At 41.6% G+C, this 22217-nt stretch overlaps 1 protein-coding gene across 1 annotated transcript in view; it reads right to left on the bottom strand.

Moving 5' to 3' along the window:
• LOC108697150 (ovostatin-like) overlaps positions 1-22217 on the bottom strand; it is a 44868-nt gene that overhangs the window by 15574 nt on the left and 7077 nt on the right. The window contains exons 8-19 of the mRNA XM_041570824.1: positions 21807-21933; positions 20700-20814; positions 19559-19674; positions 15591-15749; positions 13566-13793; positions 13201-13258; positions 12665-12807; positions 11705-11854; positions 10761-10931; positions 6403-6505; positions 4323-4428; positions 24-255 (exon numbers count right to left, since the gene is read on the bottom strand). Of these exons, the coding sequence (XP_041426758.1) occupies positions 24-255; positions 4323-4428; positions 6403-6505; positions 10761-10931; positions 11705-11854; positions 12665-12807; positions 13201-13258; positions 13566-13793; positions 15591-15749; positions 19559-19674; positions 20700-20814; positions 21807-21933 (1708 nt within the window). The remainder of the gene's footprint in view (positions 1-23; positions 256-4322; positions 4429-6402; positions 6506-10760; positions 10932-11704; positions 11855-12664; positions 12808-13200; positions 13259-13565; positions 13794-15590; positions 15750-19558; positions 19675-20699; positions 20815-21806; positions 21934-22217) is intronic.

Below are 22217 nucleotides of genomic sequence, written 5' to 3'. Positions count from 1 at the left end.
TGGTGGACCCATTCAGTTCTTACCTTGATACATTGATTCAGGTAGTTGGACACGAAGGCTCTCAGGAGCAATGTCTCCCCTCTAGTGAAGGAATAGGGTACAGAGACCTCCACAAAGAATGGAAGGATTGAGGTGAAGTTGGATGGATATGTGGTCATCCCAATTCCTTTCTCTTCTGAGAGGCAGAACATGGAAGCTTGCCATTGGGTGATTGTATCTGGGACTTTTTGTGTTGAGGAAGATATTCCTGTCTCACTAGAAGAAAGAAATAAGGATAATGTGAATGACATTTACAGTAGGGATTCCCCTGTACTAAGCACAATTCAGCAGGAACAGTCCCCTAAGTTTGTTCATAGTCTGTACAGAGAGATCCCATAAAACTATGGTACCATTTTTCCCTGTACTAAGCACAATTCAGCAGGAACAGTCCCCTAAGTTTGTTCATAGTCTGTACAGAGAGATCCCATAAAACTATGGCAGCATAGGTATTCCCTCTACTAAGCACAATTCAGCAGGAACAGTCCCCTAAGTTTGCTCATAGTCTGTACAGAGAGATCCCATACAACTATGGCAGCATAGGTATTCCCTGTACTAAGCACAATTCAGCAGGAACAGCCCCTAAGTTTGCTCATAGTCTGTACAGAGAGATCCCATAAAACTATGGCAGCATAGGTATTCCCTGTACTAAGCACAATTCAGCAGGAACAGTCCCTAAGTTTGTTCATAGTCTGTACAGAGAGATCCCATAAAACTATGGCACATAGGTATTCCATGTACTAAGCACAATTCAGCAGGAACAGTCCCTAAGTTTGCTCATAGTCTGTACAGAGAGATCCCATAAAACTATGGCAGCATAGGTATTCCCTGTACTAAGCACAATTCAGCAGGAACAGTCCCTAAGTTTGCTCATAGTCTGTACAGAGAGATCCCATAAAACTATGGCAGCATAGGTATTCCCTGTACTAAGCACAATTCAGCAGGAACAGCCCCTAAGTTTGCTCATAGTCTGTACAGAGAGATCCCATTCCTGTCTCACTAGAAGAAAGAAATAAGGATAATGTGAATGACATTTACAGTAGGGATTCCCCTGTACTAAGCACAATTCAGCAGGAACAGTCCCCTAAGTTTGTTCATAGTCTGTACAGAGAGATCCCATAAAACTATGGTACCATTTTTCCCTGTACTAAGCACAATTCAGCAGGAACAGTCCCCTAAGTTTGTTCATAGTCTGTACAGAGAGATCCCATAAAACTATGGCAGCATAGGTATTCCCTCTACTAAGCACAATTCAGCAGGAACAGTCCCATAAGTTTGCTCATAGTCTGTACAGAGAGATCCCATACAACTATGGCAGCATAGGTATTCCCTGTACTAAGCACAATTCAGCAGGAACAGCCCCTAAGTTTGCTCATAGTCTGTACAGAGAGATCCCATAAAACTATGGCAGCATAGGTATTCCCTGTACTAAGCACAATTCAGCAGGAACAGTCCCTAAGTTTGTTCATAGTCTGTACAGAGAGATCCCATAAAACTATGGCACATAGGTATTCCATGTACTAAGCACAATTCAGCAGGAACAGTCCCTAAGTTTGCTCATAGTCTGTACAGAGAGATCCCATAAAACTATGGCAGCATAGGTATTCCCTGTACTAAGCACAATTCAGCAGGAACAGTCCCTAAGTTTGCTCATAGTCTGTACAGAGAGATCCCATAAAACTATGGCAGCATAGGTATTCCCTGTACTAAGCACAATTCAGCAGGAACAGCCCCTAAGTTTGCTCATAGTCTGTACAGAGAGATCCCATTCCTGTCTCACTAGAAGAAAGAAATAAGGATAATGTGAATGACATTTACAGTAGGGATTCCCCTGTACTAAGCACAATTCAGCAGGAACAGTCCCCTAAGTTTGTTCATAGTCTGTACAGAGAGATCCCATAAAACTATGGTACCATTTTTCCCTGTACTAAGCACAATTCAGCAGGAACAGTCCCCTAAGTTTGTTCATAGTCTGTACAGAGAGATCCCATAAAACTATGGCAGCATAGGTATTCCCTCTACTAAGCACAATTCAGCAGGAACAGTCCCCTAAGTTTGCTCATAGTCTGTACAGAGAGATCCCATACAACTATGGCAGCATAGGTATTCCCTGTACTAAGCACAATTCAGCAGGAACAGTCCCATAAGTTTGCTCATAGTCTGTACAGAGAGATCCCATACAACTATGGCAGCATAGGTATTCCCTGTACTAAGCACAATTCAGCAGGAACAGCCCCTAAGTTTGCTCATAGTCTGTACAGAGAGATCCCATAAAACTATGGCACATAGGTATTCCATGTACTAAGCACAATTCAGCAGGAACAGTCCCTAAGTTTGCTCATAGTCTGTACAGAGAGATCCCATAAAACTATGGCAGCATAGGTATTCCCTGTACTAAGCACAATTCAGCAGGAACAGTCCCTAAGTTTGCTCATAGTCTGTACAGAGAGATCCCATAAAACTATGGCAGCATAGGTATTCCCTGTACTAAGCACAATTCAGCAGGAACAGCCCCTAAGTTTGCTCATAGTCTGTACAGAGAGATCCCATACTAAGCACAATTCAGCAGCAACAGTCCCCTAAGTTTGCTCATAGTCTGTACAGAGAGATCCCATACAACTATGGCAGCATAGGTATTCCCTGTACTAAGCACAATTCAGCAGGAACAGCCCCTAAGTTTGCTCATAGTCTGTACAGAGAGATCCCATAAAACTATGGCACATAGGCAGGGCCGCCATCAGGGGGGGACAGGGGGGACAAGCGTACCGGGCCCGGGCATGAAGGGGGGCCCGGCAGCGCTGCATTTTTTGAAGATCCGGGCCCCCCTTACGAGCGCCCGAGCCGTACGTCTTGCCTCTTGCGTTGCCAATGCGGAAGTGCCGAAAAGCCGAAGCCGATGCGCCGAAAAGACCCGAAGTCACGGAAAAAGCCGAAGTCCCGAAGTCACGAAGCGCCGAAAAGACCCGAAGTCACGAAAATAGCCGAAGCCGAAGTCCTGAAGCAGCGCAAAGACCCGAAGTCACGAAAACAGCCGAAATTGAAGTCCTGAAGCGGTGAAAAGACCCGAAGTCACGAAAGGAGGCGAAGTTGAAGTACTGAAGCCATGAGTTCAATCCTACTGAACACCAGTTTGTGTTTTTTTTTTTTTTTTAATCCCCTGGCCACCAATGTATTATTTTAATATTCTATAGGCCCCTGCCACCAATCTTTTTTTTAAAACTTTTGTTTTTGGGGCCCCAATTTTTTTTTTAACTCGTAAGGGGCCCCTTGCCACCATTGTTTTTTTTTGGGTTTTTTTTAAAAAAAAAAAATAAATTTTCTTTTTGGTGGCCCCAAATTTTTTTAACTTGTAAGGGGGCCCCTGCCACCAGTTTTTTTTTTCAAAAAAAAATAATTTTTTTTCAAATTTTTTTTTGGGGCCCCAATTTGTTTTTAACTTATAAGGGGGCCCCTGCCGCCAATGTTTTTTTTTTTTTCAAAAAATTTTTTTTTTTTTTTCAAATTTTTTTTGGGGCCCCAATTTGTTTTTAACTTGTAAGGGGGCCCCTACCACCAGTTTTTTTTTTATCCAAAAAAAAAATTTTTTTTTTTCCAATTTTTTTTGGGGCCCCAATTTGTTTTTAACTTATAAGGGGGCCCCTGCCGCCAATGTTTTTTTTTTTTTCAAAAAAAATTATTTTTTTTTTATATTTTTTTTTGGGGCCCCAATTTGTTTTTAACTTATAAGGGGACCCCTGCCACCAATGTTTGTTTATTTTTTAGTTTTTTTTAAAAAAAATTTTTTTTTGGGGCCCCAAATAGTCTGTACAGAGAGCTCCCATAAAACTATGGCAGCATAGGTATTCCCTGTACTAAGCACAATTCAGCAGGAACAGCCCCTAAGTTTGCTCATAGTCTGTACAGAGAGATCCCATAAAACTATGGCAGCATAGGTATTCCCTGTACTAAGCACAATTCAGCAGGAACAGTCCCTAAGTTTGCTCATAGTCTGTACAGAGAGATCCCATAAAACTATGGCAGCATAGGTATTCCCTGTACTAAGCACAATTCAGCAGGAACAGCCCCTAAGTTTGCTCATAGTCTGTACAGAGAGATCCCATAAAACTATGGCAGCATAGGTATTCCCTGTACTAAGCACAATTCAGCAGGAACAGTCCCTAAGTTTGCTCATAGTCTGTACAGAGAGTTACCATAAAACTAAGACATGTATAGTGGCTCATGGAAGACATGATATTGTGCGGTTGTTACATCCAGTCAAGTCAAACATAAAGGTAAGACAGACTCACCCAACAGGCATCAGGTCGAAATTCCAGACTTCAGGGAACGTCTTTCTCACAGTTGAGACGGGCTCAGCAGCCACAGACTTAGAGATAATTACCCATGGTCCGGAGTCTAAAACCAGACATAAAATATTAATATTTTTTAATATTTAGAAACTTATCTTTTCATTCAGCGCAGCTGCTTTCAAACAAATACTCAGCAATACTGCACAAATCAACTATAGCTATTTCCACATAATGGATCTTTCTGTAATTTGGATCTTCATACCTTAAGTCTACTAGAAAATCATATAAACATGAAATAAACCCAATAGGCTGGTTTTGCCTTCAATAAGGATTAATTATATCTTAGTTTGGATTAAATATAAGATATTGTTGTTTTATTATTATTATTATTATTATTATTTTAAAAATGTATATTATTTGGATAAAATGGGAGTCTATGGGAGACAGTCTCCATAATTCGCAGCATTCTGGATAACGGGTTTCCGGATATCGGATCCCATACCTGTATTTTAAATAAATATAGACCTACACAGGGTTGGGATATAGTAAAAGTGCTATTGTCCGATCCCTGTCTAGGGAAGGCGTTTGCTTCTGGCAGGTGGAACTGCAAGTCACACTATTGAGACTTCAATTGCAAGTACAAAAGTCTGCTTAAAGTTCACTTTTAGTTATTGTATGGCTAATTCTGGCCAACTTTTCCATTGGTCTTCATTTTTTAGTCTGTGAATTATTTGCTTTCTTCTTCTGACTCTTTCCAGCTTTCAAATGGAGGTCGCTGACCCCATCTGAAAAACAACTGCTCTGTAAGGCTACAAATGTATTGTTATTGCTACTTTTTATTACCCATCTTTCTATTCAGGCCTCTCCTATTCATATTCCAGTCTCTTAATCAAATCAGTGTGTGTTACTAGGGGAATTCAGACCCTGAAACTGGAGAGCTGCTGAATAAAAAGCTAAATAACGCAAAAACCACAAATAATAAAAACTAAAAACCAATTGTGAATTGTCTCAGAATATCCCTCTCTACATCATACTAACAGGTCATTTAAAGGTAAACAATCCCTTTTATAATAAAGTAATAAAAAGTAACAATAATAATATATGTGCAGCCCTACAGAGCATTTGTTTTTTAGATGGGGTCAGTGACCCCCATTTGAAAGCTTGAAAGAGTTTTAAGAAGAAGGCAAATCATTTAAAAACAATAAATAAAATAAATAATGAAGACCGATTGAAAAGCTGCGTAGAATTAGCCATTCTATAACATACTAAAGGTTAACTTAAAGGACAAGGAAACCCCCAGGGCGCTAAACCCCTCCCCCCCTCCCCTGTGCTGCCCCCCCTCCCTCCTCCCCCCTGGCCTACCTGTCCCCCTGGGCAAATGCCCCTAACTTTTTACTCACCCCTCTGCGCAGGTCCTGTCCACGGAGTTCGCAGTCGCCATCTTCTCCCATGCGCGTCTTCTTCCTGCTCTGATCGGCGTTTTCTGGCGCATGCGCAGTAGGAACAGGTACCGGTATGGCTCTACTGCGCATGCGCCGAATGTCACGAAGTGAAATCGGAAAACTTCGTGACATTCGGCGCATGCGCAGTAGAGCCGTACCGGTACCTGTTCCTACTGCGCATGCGCCAGAAAACGCCGATCAGAGCAGGAAGAAGACGCGCATGGGAGAAGATGGCGACTGCGAACTCCGTGGACAGGACCTGCGCAGAGGGGTGAGTAAAAAGTTAGGGGCATTTGCCCAGGGGGACAGGTAGGCCAGGGGGGAGGAGGGAGGGGGGGCAGCACAGGGGAGGGGGGGGAGGGGTTTAGCGCCCTGGGGGTTTCCTTCTCCTTTAAAGGCGAACCACCCCTTTAAGTCTCCCGTTCATCTGGGTCTCCCTGTGATTATCCCCCCTTTTAAGACTGCACCCCTGTGCCCTGCAAGTGGACAATTCTAATGGTCATATTTTGGTCTCAATACTTTAAAATGGACGTGTGGTTTATAAAAGCTTTTATTAAACCGTAATGTTCTCCTTTATGTATTTAAATATATAGAAGACTTGCCAAGAATCAAGGTTAATAAGGACTGAGAGATCTTACCGTCAAAGCTTGAACCAAGTATTACTGGCTGGAATCCTACAGGAAATCTACACAGCTCTGGTTTGTACATCGAAGAATTTGTAGCAAACATCAAGCCAGCACTCTAAGGAAGATTTAAAGGGTTACAGCAACAGCAACAGCAACACATTAAAGTGTTTTAAAGGAATGACAATATAACGCCCTGCACTGGTACAACTGATGTGTTTGCTTCAGAAACACTACTATAGTTTATATAAACAAGCTGCTGTGTAGCCATGGGGGCAGCCATTCAAGCACAGGATACACAGTAGATAACAGATAAGTACTACTATAGTTTATAGAAACAAGCTGCTGTGTAGCCATGGGGGCAGCCATTCAAGCACAGGATACACAGTAGATAACAGATAAGTACTACTATAGTTTATATAAACAAGCTGCTGTGTAGCCATGGGGGCAACCATTCAAGCACAAGATACACAGTAGATAACAGATAAGTACTACTATAGTTTATATAAACAAGCTGCTGTGTAGCCATGGGGGCAGCCATTCAAGCACAGGATACACAGTAGATAACAGATAAGTACTACTATAGTTTATATAAACAAGCTGCTGTGTAGCCATGGGGGCAGCCATTCAAGCACAGGATACACAGTAGATAACAGATATGTACTACTATAGTTTATATAAACAAGCTGCTGTGTAGCCATGGGGGCAGCCATTCAAGCACAGGATACACAGTAGATAACAGATAAGTACTACTATAGTTTATATAAACAAGCTGCTGTGTAGCCATGGGGGCAGCCATTCAAGCACAGGATACACAGTAGATAACAGATAAGTACTACTATAGTTTATAGAAACAAGCTGCTGTGTAGCCATGGGGGCAGCCATTCAAGCACAGGATACACAGTAGATAACAGATAAGTACTACTATAGTTTATATAAACAAGCTGCTGTGTAGCCATGGGGGCAACCATTCAAGCACAAGATACACAGTAGATAACAGATAAGTACTACTATAGTTTATATAAACAAGCTGCTGTGTAGCCATGGGGGCAGCCATTCAAGCACAGGATACACAGTAGATAACAGATATGTACTACTATAGTTTATATAAACAAGCTGCTGTGTAGCCATGGGGGCAGCCATTCAAGCACAGGATACACAGTAGATAACAGATAAGTACTACTATAGTTTATATAAACAAGCTGCTGTGTAGCCATGGGGGCAGCCATTCAAGCACAGGATACACAGTAGATAACAGATAAGTACTACTATAGTTTATAGAAACAAGCTGCTGTGTAGCCATGGGGGCAGCCATTCAAGCACAGGATACACAGTAGATAACAGATAAGTACTACTATAGTTTATATAAACAAGCTGCTGTGTAGCCATGGGGGCAACCATTCAAGCACAAGATACACAGTAGATAACAGATAAGTACTACTATAGTTTATATAAACAAGCTGCTGTGTAGCCATGGGGGCAGCCATTCAAGCACAGGATACACAGTAGATAACAGATATGTACTACTATAGTTTATATAAACAAGCTGCTGTGTAGCCATGGGGGCAGCCATTCAAGCACAGGATACACAGTAGATAACAGATAAGTACTACTATAGTTTATATAAACAAGCTGCTGTGTAGCCATGGGGGCAGCCATTCAAGCACAGGATACACAGTAGATAACAGATAAGTACTACTATAGTTTATATAAACAAGCTGCTGTGTAGCCATGGGGGCAGCCATTCAAGCACAGGATACACAGTAGATAACAGATAAGTACTACTATAGTTTATAGAAACAAGCTGCTGTGTAGCCATGGGGGCAGCCATTCAAGCACAGGATACACAGTAGATAACAGATAAGTACTACTATAGTTTATATAAACAAGCTGCTGTGTAGCCATGGGGGCAACCATTCAAGCACAAGATACACAGTAGATAACAGATAAGTACTACTATAGTTTATATAAACAAGCTGCTGTGTAGCCATGGGGGCAGCCATTCAAGCACAGGATACACAGTAGATAACAGATATGTACTACTATAGTTTATATAAACAAGCTGCTGTGTAGCCATGGGAGCAGCCATTCAAGCACAGGATACACAGTAGATAACAGATAAGTACTACTATAGTTTATATAAACAAGCTGCTGTGTAGCCATGGGGACAGACATTCAAGCACAGGATACACAGTAGATAACAGATAAGTACTACTATAGTTTATATAAACAAGCTGCTGTGTAGCCATGGGGGCAGCCATTCAAGCACAGGATACACAGTAGATAACAGATAAGTACTACTATAGTTTATATAAACAAGCTGCTGTGTAGCCATGGGGGCAGCCATTCAAGCACAGGATACACAGGATACACAACAGATAAGCTCTATAGAATCCCATTGTATACTACAGAGCTTATCTGTTATTTGCTGTGTATCCTGTGCCTTTTCTCCTTTTTCAGCTTTTAATTGCTGCAATGGCTACACAACACAGCTACTATTGTCGAGTTTCTGAAGCAAACATGTCAGTTTTACCAATGCAGCACAACCGTACATTATATTTTCACTACTTCTATTAAAGACTTTAATTTTTTGGCGTTACTATTTCTTTAAGAGATGCATCAGTAACTATGGGAGTAGAGTAGTCTGGACCCACAAAGAAACAGACCTTCTCCTCTTCTAGTTCTACCCACACTTGACTTGCCTTCTCTCCTGCTCTGTCCTTTGCCATTGCTCACATTGGATAAAAGGAGTAGAGATAAAATTCCTGGGGTCAAATTCACTAAAGGGCGAATTTTTGCCACTTCGCCAGGCCCAAATTCGCTACTACTACGCTAATTCACTAAGATGCAAAAATGCGTCTCGGCAGCCAAACGCGGCGCAGTTTCACTAGCCTTAATTTCTATGGTTATTTCTGCCTAGCGAAACTTCCTTAGTAAACTTACGTCAATTAGAATAGGGCGGGTACATATAGGTCATATATACGTCTTTATTAGAGATGTCGGTGCAAATGCTGTAAGTGGCCACTTATTATTACACATGTCCAAGGAAGCAAAATAAAGACAAAATAGATCCTCTAATGTCCTAGACATGAGCCCACCCTAAAACAAATGGGGCATGCCCCTCAAATGGTTAAAAAATAAAATAGAATCAAATCTAATTTAGTCACATCTAGTTACAACGTTTAAAGACAATCCCACTTTAAAATAGGAAAACACGTCAGCGTTTTTTAGAACTATTCTGACTTTCCGGCTTACAGGATATGATGTCACTGACATACAGGATATGATGTCACTGACATACAGTATATGATGTCACTGACATAAGGTTGAGGAGGATGAAGCTTCATCTTATCAGTTTGCCAGGTCTAAGCTGGCGAAGGAAACGCTGGCGAAAGATGTAACGCGATTTAGTGAATTTGCAGAGTAACGATCATTTACAAGAGCTAGAGTCCTGCGCGGGTCCATATTTTAGAACCCGTACCCGACCCGTACCCGCAACCTGCAATCCGCAACCTGGACCCGCAACCCGCATTCTTACCGCTTGGACCCCCTACCCGACCCGACCCACAAGTATCTTATCCGCAACCCAGACCCACGACCATTAAGAATCAAGAAGTGCTGTCATTGCAAACCGGAAGTGACATCAGCGGAAGAAGACGTGGTCAGAAAAAATTAGTAAACATCACTATTGAGACGACCCATGGCCCGACCTGCGACCCGCAAACCCGCGTCTATACCCGCACCCGGAACTTCTACCCACAACCCGCGGGTACCCGTCCCGCTGCAGGACTCTAACCTGAGCTTATATTTCTTGGTGATAGGGTGCGAAACTGCGCTAGCAACACTCTGTTTCACTAGCGAATCATCTACGCCTGTTAGTAAATTGGAGATCTCCCTGCGGATGGGATTTCTGGTGAATTTTCGCTAGCAATGGCGACTTTGCCCTTTAGTAAATCTGCCCCTTGGAGTGCAGCGCCATTCCATTAGGGGAAGCAGATCCCCCCCGGTTACCTGGGAGTGTTACTATCAATGCTCCAAGCTATTGATTTAAAGGGTAAGTTGACCTTTTTCTATGTCCTACCAAAATGGCATTGGCAGTGGGAATCAGAAATTGTACAAAATATGTCCCACCAGTGGGCTGCCATAGGAAGTGAAAGAGAAAATTTGCCAGTGCTCGGTTTGCCCTTAAAAAATACTTACAAAAAATGAGGTGTTACTACGACACTTTGGCCAAAATATGTAAGCTCACGTGCCACGTCAAGGCTTATAGGGGTGAAGATCTTTTCACAACACTATTGGGACCCTACTGTGTGCAGGTGTTAGCAGTGAGATGTTCCTGCAGTGCTCAGCATTGATCAAAGTCATCGACTTACTTTGAATTCATTGTACGCGTATCCTTCCCCTGGGAACTGAACCGGTTGGTAAATGAAACCATCATCTAAGACTCGTTGGAGGACATCAAAGCACGGTGGTGATGGTGGCTCTACATTATATCCTCCCACGTAATATCCAACTTGGTTGATGTATCGAAGAGCATTGTACACCTTTCACAGAGCAAAGTGCAACAATGATTATATAAAAATCACTTTAATCATGAATCAGGTTAAACAGGTACAGCTTTACAGCTTCGAGCATTGGGACTGACAGTTTAAAAAGGTCACATTGGGGTTAGATGCGTGAAAATGGTGTCACAAAAAAAAGCACCTGTAAAACGCACCACTGGTCCGGTGCCCTCCCTTACCTTCACATGGTGCATTCCACGTTCCCTATACAATTGCCCATGTGAGGTGACATCACTACCGGCAATGGGTGTATTCCAAGGTTATAAGCACCATCTTTGTTTTGGGTTTTGTGTCTCCTTCTGCCGCCTCACTTCCTTCTCATGTTTTGGTGCCAAAACTCCCTATTTAGACCAATTCTCTCATTATCCCTTTGCCCAAGATGTCTTCTGGTTGAGATCCTGCTCAAGCCTTATTTCCATTGTGTCTTTCTGGTTCCTAATCTCTGCCTGTCTGACTACTAGTTGGGCTCTTCCACTTTATGGAAGAGTCCGATTTGTGCCCTGGTTCCTGTCTAACTAGCTTGTTACAGCACCCAGATCAATATTTGTGCATCTCATTTTGGTACAGGTATCTTGTTTGTGTCACCATTGCAAAGATAGTGCACTCAGAATGTTCTTCATTCTGAGAGCTTGACTTTAACTTGCCAGTTGCAGCTTTTCTGATGAGCTTTACTGGTTATCTAAACCTTCTTATGTATGAAGCAAAATGATCCAGACGCAGCATAGACAAACACTGAATGCCTCTCATTAACTTACCCTCTCAGCTGTCAACTGTGTGTCTGGTCCAAGAAGGAGAAGGCTGGAATCAATGACACGGAGTCCACACAAGGATCTGGGATCTGATTTAAGTGTTAAGTTCACATTGGATCCTGGAGTTCCTTGGGAGGCTGAGAAGCTCAGGGACACCTTAATGTAGAGCCATATCCACATGTTAGTAGTATGTCCTATAATCTGAGGTTTATTCTAGATATAAATTCTCCCTGCAGTACAGCATTCAGCCAGTGCAATAAGTCCTCTCAATAGAATTTATGCTAACGTCTTCCAAACCTGTCCTTCAGATGTCTTGCAGATGTTTGAAGAATGTCTATTTTATAGATTAAATCTCTACCCATATGGCCAGTGTTGGAGCCCAGGAGCCCACCAGAAAACCTTAGACCGTGGACCCACTTTCCAAACTATTATTCTTACTCTCATCACTCAACCTCTTTATTCTCCTAGTCTTTTATATCTACTTACTATATTCTTCCAATATTATGAATTTTTTTCAAAAGGGCTCACTGACACCTTGGTATCCAAGTGAGCCAGTACAACACTGTATTCGGCCTCCATACCCTCCAAAGTATTGTCCTTAGTCATTTATATAGTGCATGACTTTAATTTCTACATAAAGTGAATCCTTCTGTCTTTTCTAAAAAGGGTGTAACAACCTCAGTTCACAGCCCAGTCTCCTATTTCATCCCACTAGGTCTCAGTGCCACTAATATTATAATGTTCTTTATATGGATTCAACTCCAGATCTCCTATTTTGGGCTGTCACTCACTTTGGCAACAACTCTACTTTCATATCTATGATGTCATCATTATCATTTTTAGAGGACAAATAATAATTATAAAATGAACTTTCATAGCTGGTTTATTGTTATTTGAAAAGAAGACGCAATGAATTATAAATAATTTGGCATGCAGTACAAGTCCACATCAAGTCTGTTGGCCTACCTGGTGTTTAAAGCACTTTTCTGTGTTAAGACGTATTTCGTGAGCTATGACCTCAGATTGTAACATGCTGTATACGATGACATCAAAACCAGGAGCCAACTCTGGAGACACCATGAGATTTAAGCGGAAGGCTCCACTTAGAGCTGTCAGAAGAGAGACATTTTATAAGGATTCTGTGAAACCACTGTGCATTCTGAGATTATTGTATTCCTTCTATGCTTAAAGTAGTTAAATAATATGTATCTATGGGCCTGGTGTTATCTAAGCATGTCTCACCATGTATTATCCCATGTCAAGATAGACATCATGGTCAAGAAGGAAAAATCAAAGAAAGTTATCAATGAGCCCTAGAATAAACTCCACTATTGGTACTGACATAAAGCCAGACCAGATCTTTTTAGAAGAATGCAGGTGGGCAGCTCACAGTTCCGGGTTAAGAAGCAAGTTTTAATATCAAGTTTTAGATTTCTATGTGTGAATGAGAAAGGAACAGACCTGCATTCATGTAAATATGAGATCTAGAATGGGATACTCACATCTTCTCAAGTCCACCGGCTGTTGCCCAGATTTCACAATCTTGGATTTTGACATTACCTGTAGTGTTAAAGGCAAGTTACACATCAGAGACCTAAACATCATACAATTACAGATACCCTCAACCCATTAGGCACAGGTAGCATTTCAGAGCTCCTTGTAATGTATATTATTTTCATTACACTACTAACTGACATCATGTTAGGAATGCCTATAGATTCTATATCAGCTGCCAACACTGCTGGATCCGGCCAACATGACAAAACAGTTATATATGCCTTATAGATATAGTTTTGCAGCAACAGACTGGTTTCAGGTTCCCACCTTATTTTACCCTTTTTTAGTCCTCTTTTTCCGCATTACTCACCAGGTAGTAGAAAGAAACTTTGGTGGAGTTCCCTAGAGCTTTGGGGCCGAGGGAGTAATAGACTTTGATGGTGTAACTAGTCCTACATCTCAGTTCCTGTTGGGGAGAACGGATCTCCACGTAGCTCCCAGTGTGAGAGAAGAACCTTGTGACCGAGTAAACATCATTGGAATAAATTGGAATCTCCCAGTTGGAGTCATAACATCTCTCAGAGTTCTTATAAGTGGCCTGAAAGTGGACAGAAAGAGAAGTATATGTTAGTAGGGAGGGTAACCGCTTGTTGAACACACACTTCAAGTGAGCAGACAACCAGGGACTTTATTACACAGACAATTTCACTATGGTCACAGGCATTCCAACATTACACAGGAATGGACAATCAACTTCACACAGGTTTGTTCCACTGTAAACTTTTATCCAGAGGATTGCTATTTGGGATGGGTAGGTCGGGCACTCACACTTGTCTCCAGTAACTGGGAATCCCTGTTCTCCACCTGTCTCAGTAACCACAGTTGACCCTTTACTATTCTGACCAGGCTTTTTTCTAATGGCAGACCATTGTCCGAAGCCCATAAAACTCTACCGCTGACCTAAGCCCTTCCTCTTGGGTCCCTATCATGTGGAAAATCCACTGGGGTACTATTCCAAACCCCTCTTTGTTGGGGCATTAGGCGGCCCACGCTCACTAAACTATCTCAGACACGTAGTGCCTACTATACTCCCTCTTACCTACTCTCTACCTTCTTCTATTCCTATTCCAATCTTCTTCTCTTCCAGTCTGCCATTCTGTGCCGTTCCCTCCCAACTAAGACCCTGAAACCTGGGTGTGGCCCCCTTTCTATACCCATAGTTTCATCATCTCCATCTAGTGGTGGGTAAGTATATTGCATCCACACTCTTATTAGCTTTCTTTCACCACCAGGTGGCCAATTTATCATATTACACTCAACACCCCATATTGCAAACACACTCAGATATAAATGATCCCACACTTACATATCACAATGAATACAAAGTAATTTTCACTCCTCACAACATACATCACCCACTCTTACCCCGTACATACTGTGCAAGTACACAATAACGGTAACTAGTGAAGTAGTGACCACGATGATGATGATTATATTTGTAGCTAAAGGTCTCACAGCCCTAGAAATCAAAATGAGAAGGTGCTGTACATGTGTATGTTACATTTGTAAACTTACCCTACAAATGAATGTCTGTAATCAAGGGGCATATCTGAGGGGGGAACATGCCATTTACCATAGTCCACTCCTTAGCACTCCAGCACTTTCTCCCAATGGAAAATGTGCCCTCAATTCTATACACAAACTTTGAAAGAGGTCTACTAAACTCTAGCCGAGTTAGTCAAGGTTGAATTTACTAGTTACCTATAAAAAGACCTGCTGCAAACTCAGATTTTGGACCTGAGACCTCCCCATCTTTGGACACTTCCCATTTATGGTCAGTCTTAATGGGTTGTTTCCATCTACTACCCAAATATTCGTTTACAAAAAGATGGTATAAATTGTGACTTTTAAAATTTATTATTTCAATCCCTGTTCTTTCTTCTGGTGGCTCATTATAGTGTGTCTTGGTTATGGGAAAGTAGGAATGAATGGGGAGTTATGCGCCTGCAGCTTAAATCCCAACAAGAATCTAATTAAGGAGACATTATACATTCCCTGCACAAATGCAAGCTTTCATTGGATTCATAGAATAATATATATATATAATACACACAATTCATGAATATCTTGTAAATTATATCCTAATAAACGATAAGTATATAAACGGTGAATAGTGATGTCATTTCTGTCACATGACTCACTGAAACTTGTCTATTTTAATAAATAAAGTAGCCCTTGTTGGAAAATATGAGAATGTTAGAAGTTACCTCGGAGTTCCATGACCTGTTTAATATTTATGTGGTCATTGAACTCCTCTGTGACTTATAATATCCTTATATTTTACAATAGGGGCTACTTAATTCACTATATATACTGTACAGTATATGATTCTCACCTGTATGCTCAGCTGAGGTTGTTCAATGCCAGTCACATCAATCTCATACCGAGCTTTGCCATTTCTATCTGTGGTCAGATTCTGGACCCTATTCCCATTGACATGGAGCTCTATGGTTTTGTTTCTGAGGGGATCTCCTGCAGCATTCACCAAAGTCATCTGAAATACAGGCACGGAACATGGAACACTTGGGTAGGAACTCTCTGGGCCACAATTTATTGTGTTGTTTTTATTTCTAAATGACACTGTTTACACTGCAAATAATTCACTGTACAATATAAAATGTCATTCCTGAACCAACAAGTGTATTTAGTTGTAATATTGGCAGGGCCGCCATCAGGGGGGGACAGGGGGGACAAGCGTACCGGGCCCGGGCATGAAGGGGGGCCCGGCAGCGCTGCATTTTTTGAAGATCCGGGCCCCCCTTACGAGCGCCCGAGCCGTACGTCTTGCCTCTTGAGTGCCGAATGCGGAAGTGCCGAAAAGCCGAAGCCGATGCGCCGAAAAGACCCGAAGTCACGGAAAAAGCCGAAGTCACGAAGCGCCGAAAAGACCCGAAGTCACGAAAACAGCCGAAGCCGAAGTCCTGAAGCAGCGCAAAGACCCGAAGTCACGAAAACAGCCGAAATTGAAGTCCTGAAGCGGTGAAAAGACCCGAAGTCACGAAAGGAGGCGAAGTTGAAGTACTGAAGCCATGAGTTCAATTCTACTGAACACCAGTTTGTGTTTTTTTTTTTTTTAATCCCCTGGCCACCAATGTATTATTTTAATATTCTATAGGCCCCTGCCACCAATCTTTTTTTTAAAACTTTTTTTTTGGGGCCCCAATTTTTTTTTTAACTCGTAAGGGGCCCCTTGCCACCATTGTTTTTTTTTGGTTTTTTTTTTTTTAAAAAAAATTAATTTTCTTTTTGGTGGCCCCAAATTTTTTTAACTTGCCACCAGTTTTTTTTTTTTTTCAAATTTTTTTTTGGGGCCCCAATTTGTTTTTAACTTGTAAGGGGGGCCCTGCCACCAGTTTTTTTTTTTTTTTCAAAAAAATTTTTTTTTTTCCAAATTTTTTTTTTGGGGCCCCAATTTGTTTTTAACTTATAAGGGGGCCCCTGCCACCAATGGTTTTTTTTTTCTCAAAAAAAAAATTCATTTTTTTTCAAATTTTTTTTTGGGGCCCCAATTTGTTTTTAACTTATAAGGGGGCCCCTGCCACCAATGTTTGTTTATTTTTTAGTTTTTTTTACATTTTTTTTTGTTGGGGCCCCAAGTTTTTTTTAACTTATAAGGGGGCCCCTGCCACCAATGTTTTAAAAAAAAAAAAAAATTATTTTTTTTTTTTTTGGGGCCCCAATTTTTTATAAGGGGGCTCTGACCATCAATAGCTTTTTACAACTTGTGTGTGTGGGGGGGTTACTTTTTTAGCGCTGATGTCTGTGTGGTCTTTTAACTGCGATGTGGAGTGGGCGGGATATAGGGCGGAGCTTGGTCGTCAGTGTGGGCGGGGCCCAGGGGGCCCCAAAAATTTTGTTGTACGGGGCCCCGTGATTTCTAATGGCGGCCCTGAATATTGGTGTGTAGGTGCATCTCAGCTCATTTTGCCTGGTCATGTGCTTTCAGTAGGGATGTCGCGGACTGTTCGCCCGCGAACTAATTCGCGCGAACATCGGCTGTTCGCGTCCGCCGAATGTTCGCGAACGTCGCGCGATGTTCGCCAGTTTGGGTTCGCCTTAGCTGGCACTTATTTTTGCCCTCTCACCCCAGACCAGCAGATACATGGCAGCCAATCAGGAAGCTCTCCCTCCTGGACCACCCCCACACCCCCTGGACCACTCCCCTTCCATATATAAACTGAAGCCCTGCAGCGTTTTTTCATTCTGCCTGTGTGTGCTTGGAAGAGCTAGTGTAGGGAGAGAGCTGTTAGTGATTTGAGGGACAGTTGATAGTAACTTTGCTGGCTAGTAATCTACTTGATACTGCTCTGTATTGTAGGGACAGAACTCTGCAGGGATTTGAGGGACAGTGAGTTTAGGTTAGTTAGCTTTGCTGGCTAGTAATCTACCTTCTACTGCAGTGCTCTGTATGTAGCTGCTGTGGGCACTGATCTCATCTGCTGACTGCTGCCTGTAACCCAATAGTCCTTGTAAGGACTGCTTTTATTTTCTTTTTTGTTTTTTTACTTTGCTACTATAAGAGCCCAGTGCTATTAGTCTAGCTGTGTTGGGGAGTGGGACTGGTGTGCTGCTCCTAGTAGTTCAGCACCAACCAGAGTAATTTTTTTTTTTAATATATATATATATATTTTTTTATTTTACTTATCTTACTGTTCTTTAACGTGTCCAGTGCTGTTTGCTGTTCTTCATAGTAGTGCACCAATAGTAGTGCACTTGCAGGCATTGTTTGCCCAGTGTGTTCTTCAAACAACTGTCACCTAGCTGTGTGAGCTTTTTCACATTCTGTCTAAATATCAATAATAATACCGTCTCCAGAAACACCACCTGAGTGACGTTTTTCAAGCAGCAATAATATATTCCGTATCCACTGCTGTAGTGTATACGTTGACCTTGCAGGCATTGTTTGCCCAGTGTGTTCTTCAAACAACTGCCACCTAGCTGTGTGAGCTTTTTCACATTCTGTCTAAATATCAATAATAATACTGTCTCCAGAAACACCACCTGAGTGACGTTTTTCAAGCAGCAATAATATATTCCGTATCCACTGCTGTAGTACCTTGCAGGCATTGTTTGCCCAGTGTGTTCTTCAAACAACTGCCACCTAGCTGTGTGAGCTTTTTCACATTCTGTCTAAATATCAATAATAATACCGTCTCCAGAAACACCACCTGAGTGACGTTTTTCAAGCAGCAATAATATATTCCGTATCCACTACTGTATACGTTGCCCTTGCAGGCATTGTTTGCCCAGTCTTTAACCAAGTGGCACCTAGCTGTGTGAGCTTTTTCACTTTCCATGTCCAGAAACATCACCTGAGTGACGTAGTGTGATTTCTGCCCTTTACAGCACAAAACGCAGCGCTGTGTCAACAATTTATTTTTCAGATACATTTTTGCCCTTGATCCCCCTCTGGCATGCCACTGTCCAGGTCGTTGCACCCTTTAAACAACTTTAAAATCATTTTTCTGGCCAGAAATGTCTTTTCTAGCTTTTAAAATTCGCCTTCCCATTGAAGTCTATGGGGTTCGCAACGTTCGCGAACCGTTCGCATTTTTGGACGCAAGTTCGCGAATATGTTCGCGAACATTTTATCCGCCGTTCGCTACATCCCTAGCTTTCAGAAAGATTCAGCACTTTAGGATGGAACTGCTTTCTACTCAATGTAACTGAATGTGTCTCAGTGGGACCTGGATTTTACTATTGAGTGTTGTTCTTAGATCTACCAGGCAGCTGTTATCTTGTGTTAGGGAGCTGCTATCTGGTTACCTTCCCATTGTTCTGCTGATGGGCTGTTTATCAGTTTATCAAGTTTATCAGAGCACAAGTCATATGACTGGGGGCACTTGGGAAACTGACAATATGTCTAGCCCCATGTCTTATTTTAAAATTCATTATAAAAAAATCTGATTTCAGTGCAGAATTCTGTTGTAGCAGCACTATTAACTGATGTTTTCCTGCAACTGAATCCCTTTATGTATTGCAGTAGTGTGGGCTTAGTGCCATTTCTTAGCTCTTACACACACCACTCTAAAAATAAATATATGGCTGATACAGAACTTATAGCACCAGTCTAAAGGTTCAGCATGCCTACAATGAGTCAGCTCTCACAGGAGCATTAGGAGTGTCAGTGGCACTGCACATGCTCAGTGGGCTCTGATTGGCTATTGAGAAGCTAAGCTTAGGGCTCGTCACTAATTATCCAGCAGAAAATGAGCTTCCCTGGCTGTAATATAAGCTGATGCTACAGGTTTGCTGATTATTCAATTCTGATACTACAGGAAAGAAAATTAGACAGTAACTTACAGCAGCAAGATAAGGAATCCCCGGCTTGTAATACTGCTGCATGGCTTGGCGGTCAAATGAAACCCGAGCTATTTCATTGCTTATGGACACGGAACCAGATTCTATCACTTGGACACCTGCAACAGAGAAGCAGCAACTATAAATTCCATTGTGAAACGAGGCTGAGACTCTGCTGGAGAAAGAAGGAACAAGAAGAGGTAAAGGAGTTGCATGCAGCTGGAAAAACGGGGATCTCTCAAGTAAATATTCAGGGTTCATTTATGGTCCCTAGGTTCTAAAATGAGTGTGTTATATTGTCATCTACTAGTGTGCTGTAAAGGATAAGTAAGCCTTGAAAATAAGTGGATGTAAAATTGATGAGGGGGCTATTCTAATCCCTTTTGTCATTTACATTCATTGTTTATTTTCTTTTTATTCCATGATATTAAGGGATACATGTACTGTTAATATGAATGAATTTTGTTACAACAGCGCCACCTGCTGGTCAGTTTCCCACCAGTCTGACCAGCAAGTAGTCAAGGAAGTTGTCAGGAGAAAGAAAGAGGCTGATGTTCTTCTGCTTAGGAAAGAAAATCTCGGTGGCGCTGTTGTAACAAAATTCATTTATATTAACAGTACATGTATCCCTTAATATCCTGGAATAAAAAGAAAATAAATAATGAATATAAATCACAAAAGTGCTTAGAATAGCCCCCTCATCAATTTTACATCCACTTATTTTAAAGGCTTACTTATCCTTTACAGCACACTAGTAGATGGCAATATAACACACTCATTTTAGAGCCTAGGGACCATAAATGAACCCTGAATATTTACTTGAGAGATCCCCATTTTTCCAGCTACATGCAACACCTTTCACTTATATTAAAGGTTTACTTATCCTTTAACCTACTGTATGTAACATGCGCCCTAATTGCTGCTTATACTTGCTGTGTGGCATACAACTGGGTGCAGGGTGCTCTAGTACACTACAGCCCAGGTCTTTGCACCTGACTTGAACAGACGGTAAGTACAAAGCTTCTATAAGTGCACGTCTCTCGTACGGACTCTGATGCCGCCCACTTTGATACACCTGCATCAACGCCAATGTAAATAGGCACAGTAGCTGCAGGCCAATGCCAATTTGCCACAAGGCCTTTACCTGTGCCATTCTCCGTCAGTGTCATCTGATAGTTCAGACCCATGAAAAATCCACTCCGATCCAACTGGAACTGGGCCAGGTCAGCAGTGTAGGTCAATTTGCCACTGGAGTCCACCTGGAATGCAAAATTTTCAATAAAATTTTCAATTTAGTCTGGAATTTGAGGGGAGTTGGGGTGATGAGTGAATTTTACGCCAGGCATTCGAGGCAAAATATTACACTTCGCCAACTTTGGCAAAAATCCTCTGTGCAAAAATGTCACCATGACCAAAAATAAATCACCAAGACAAAATTGTCGCTGAGACAAAAAAAGCCGCCATAAGAAAAAAATGCCCATTGACTTTAATGCATTTGGAGTGAGAAAAAATGTTCGAGCTTAAAAAAAAGTTGATGTCTATTGACTTCAATGCGTTTTGCGAATTTTTGCCAGAAAAGATGAAATAGTTGGCTTTTCAGGCTTCTTTCAGCGCAGACCACAGAAACTTCCAAATAGAATAGGGACCTCTCCCATTGACTTATATACAACCTCAGCAGGTCTGGGATGGAGGATTTTCGGATTCTGACTTTTGCCATCCTTGGGGTATATTAAATCTTGAAAAAAATTCAAGTTTTTTTTTCCACAAAAAAATTCAGATTTTATAGTAAAAAAAAACTAGAATATTTTTCGAGAATTAGAAAACTTTCTCACATCTTTCCTAAGCAGAAGAAAATCAGTGTAGCCTCTTTCTTTCTCCTGACAACTTCCTTGACTACTTGCTGGTCAGACTGGTGGGAAACTGACCAGCAGGTGGCGCTGTTGTAACTAAATTCATTTATATTTACAGCACATGTATCCCTTAATATCTTGGAATTAAAAAAAAAAAAAAAAAAGGAATGTAGGGCCGAGTGTTATTTTAGTTGCCTTATCTTAAGGCATAAAGGAAATAAAATGAGTGTTTATCCAAATAATGAAATCATGTTTCATTCATATTATTAAAGATGTATCTCTCGGTTTTGATGGTAAGAGTTATATTCCTCCTGCAACTGTAACTCAGGGGAATATTGAAGTGTTACCAGTAGGGCTATGAACAACAGAAGAAGACCTGTTGATTTGGGTACAACACTTACATCTCTAACAATGTAATGACAGAGACCTTCAGGGTTCCTGTTGCAGCTGTTTCCAGGATAATGAGAACTATATTGCCTGCAAAGTCTGCCAGACAGTTTCCCTGGCACTCCCTGATCATACGTGTATCTGCAGGAGAAAGAAAAGGAGATCAGTTACCTGTAGAAACAGTTGAGTGTAAATGATGAAGTAAGGAAGGGCCAAGGCAAACGATCAGTGAAGGGCGTATTAGAGTTATGAACGAACTACCGAGGCTTAAAGGAGAACGAATACCATTTTACCCTTGGTGGTGCCAAATGTTAGCCACCCCCAAGTGACTAATTTTACTTACCTGACACCCCGGGCCAATGCTCCTATAAACAGAAAACTGCACCGGCCCAGAGTTATTTTAGCGAGCACCACGGAGTGATCCT

This window comes from Xenopus laevis, chromosome 7S (genome assembly GCF_017654675.1).
Source record: "Xenopus laevis strain J_2021 chromosome 7S, Xenopus_laevis_v10.1, whole genome shotgun sequence".
NCBI classification, from domain to species: domain Eukaryota; kingdom Metazoa; phylum Chordata; class Amphibia; order Anura; family Pipidae; genus Xenopus; species Xenopus laevis.
The sequence above is the reverse complement of the archived record's forward strand: the minus strand, read 5'-3'. Positions and strand labels throughout refer to the sequence as shown.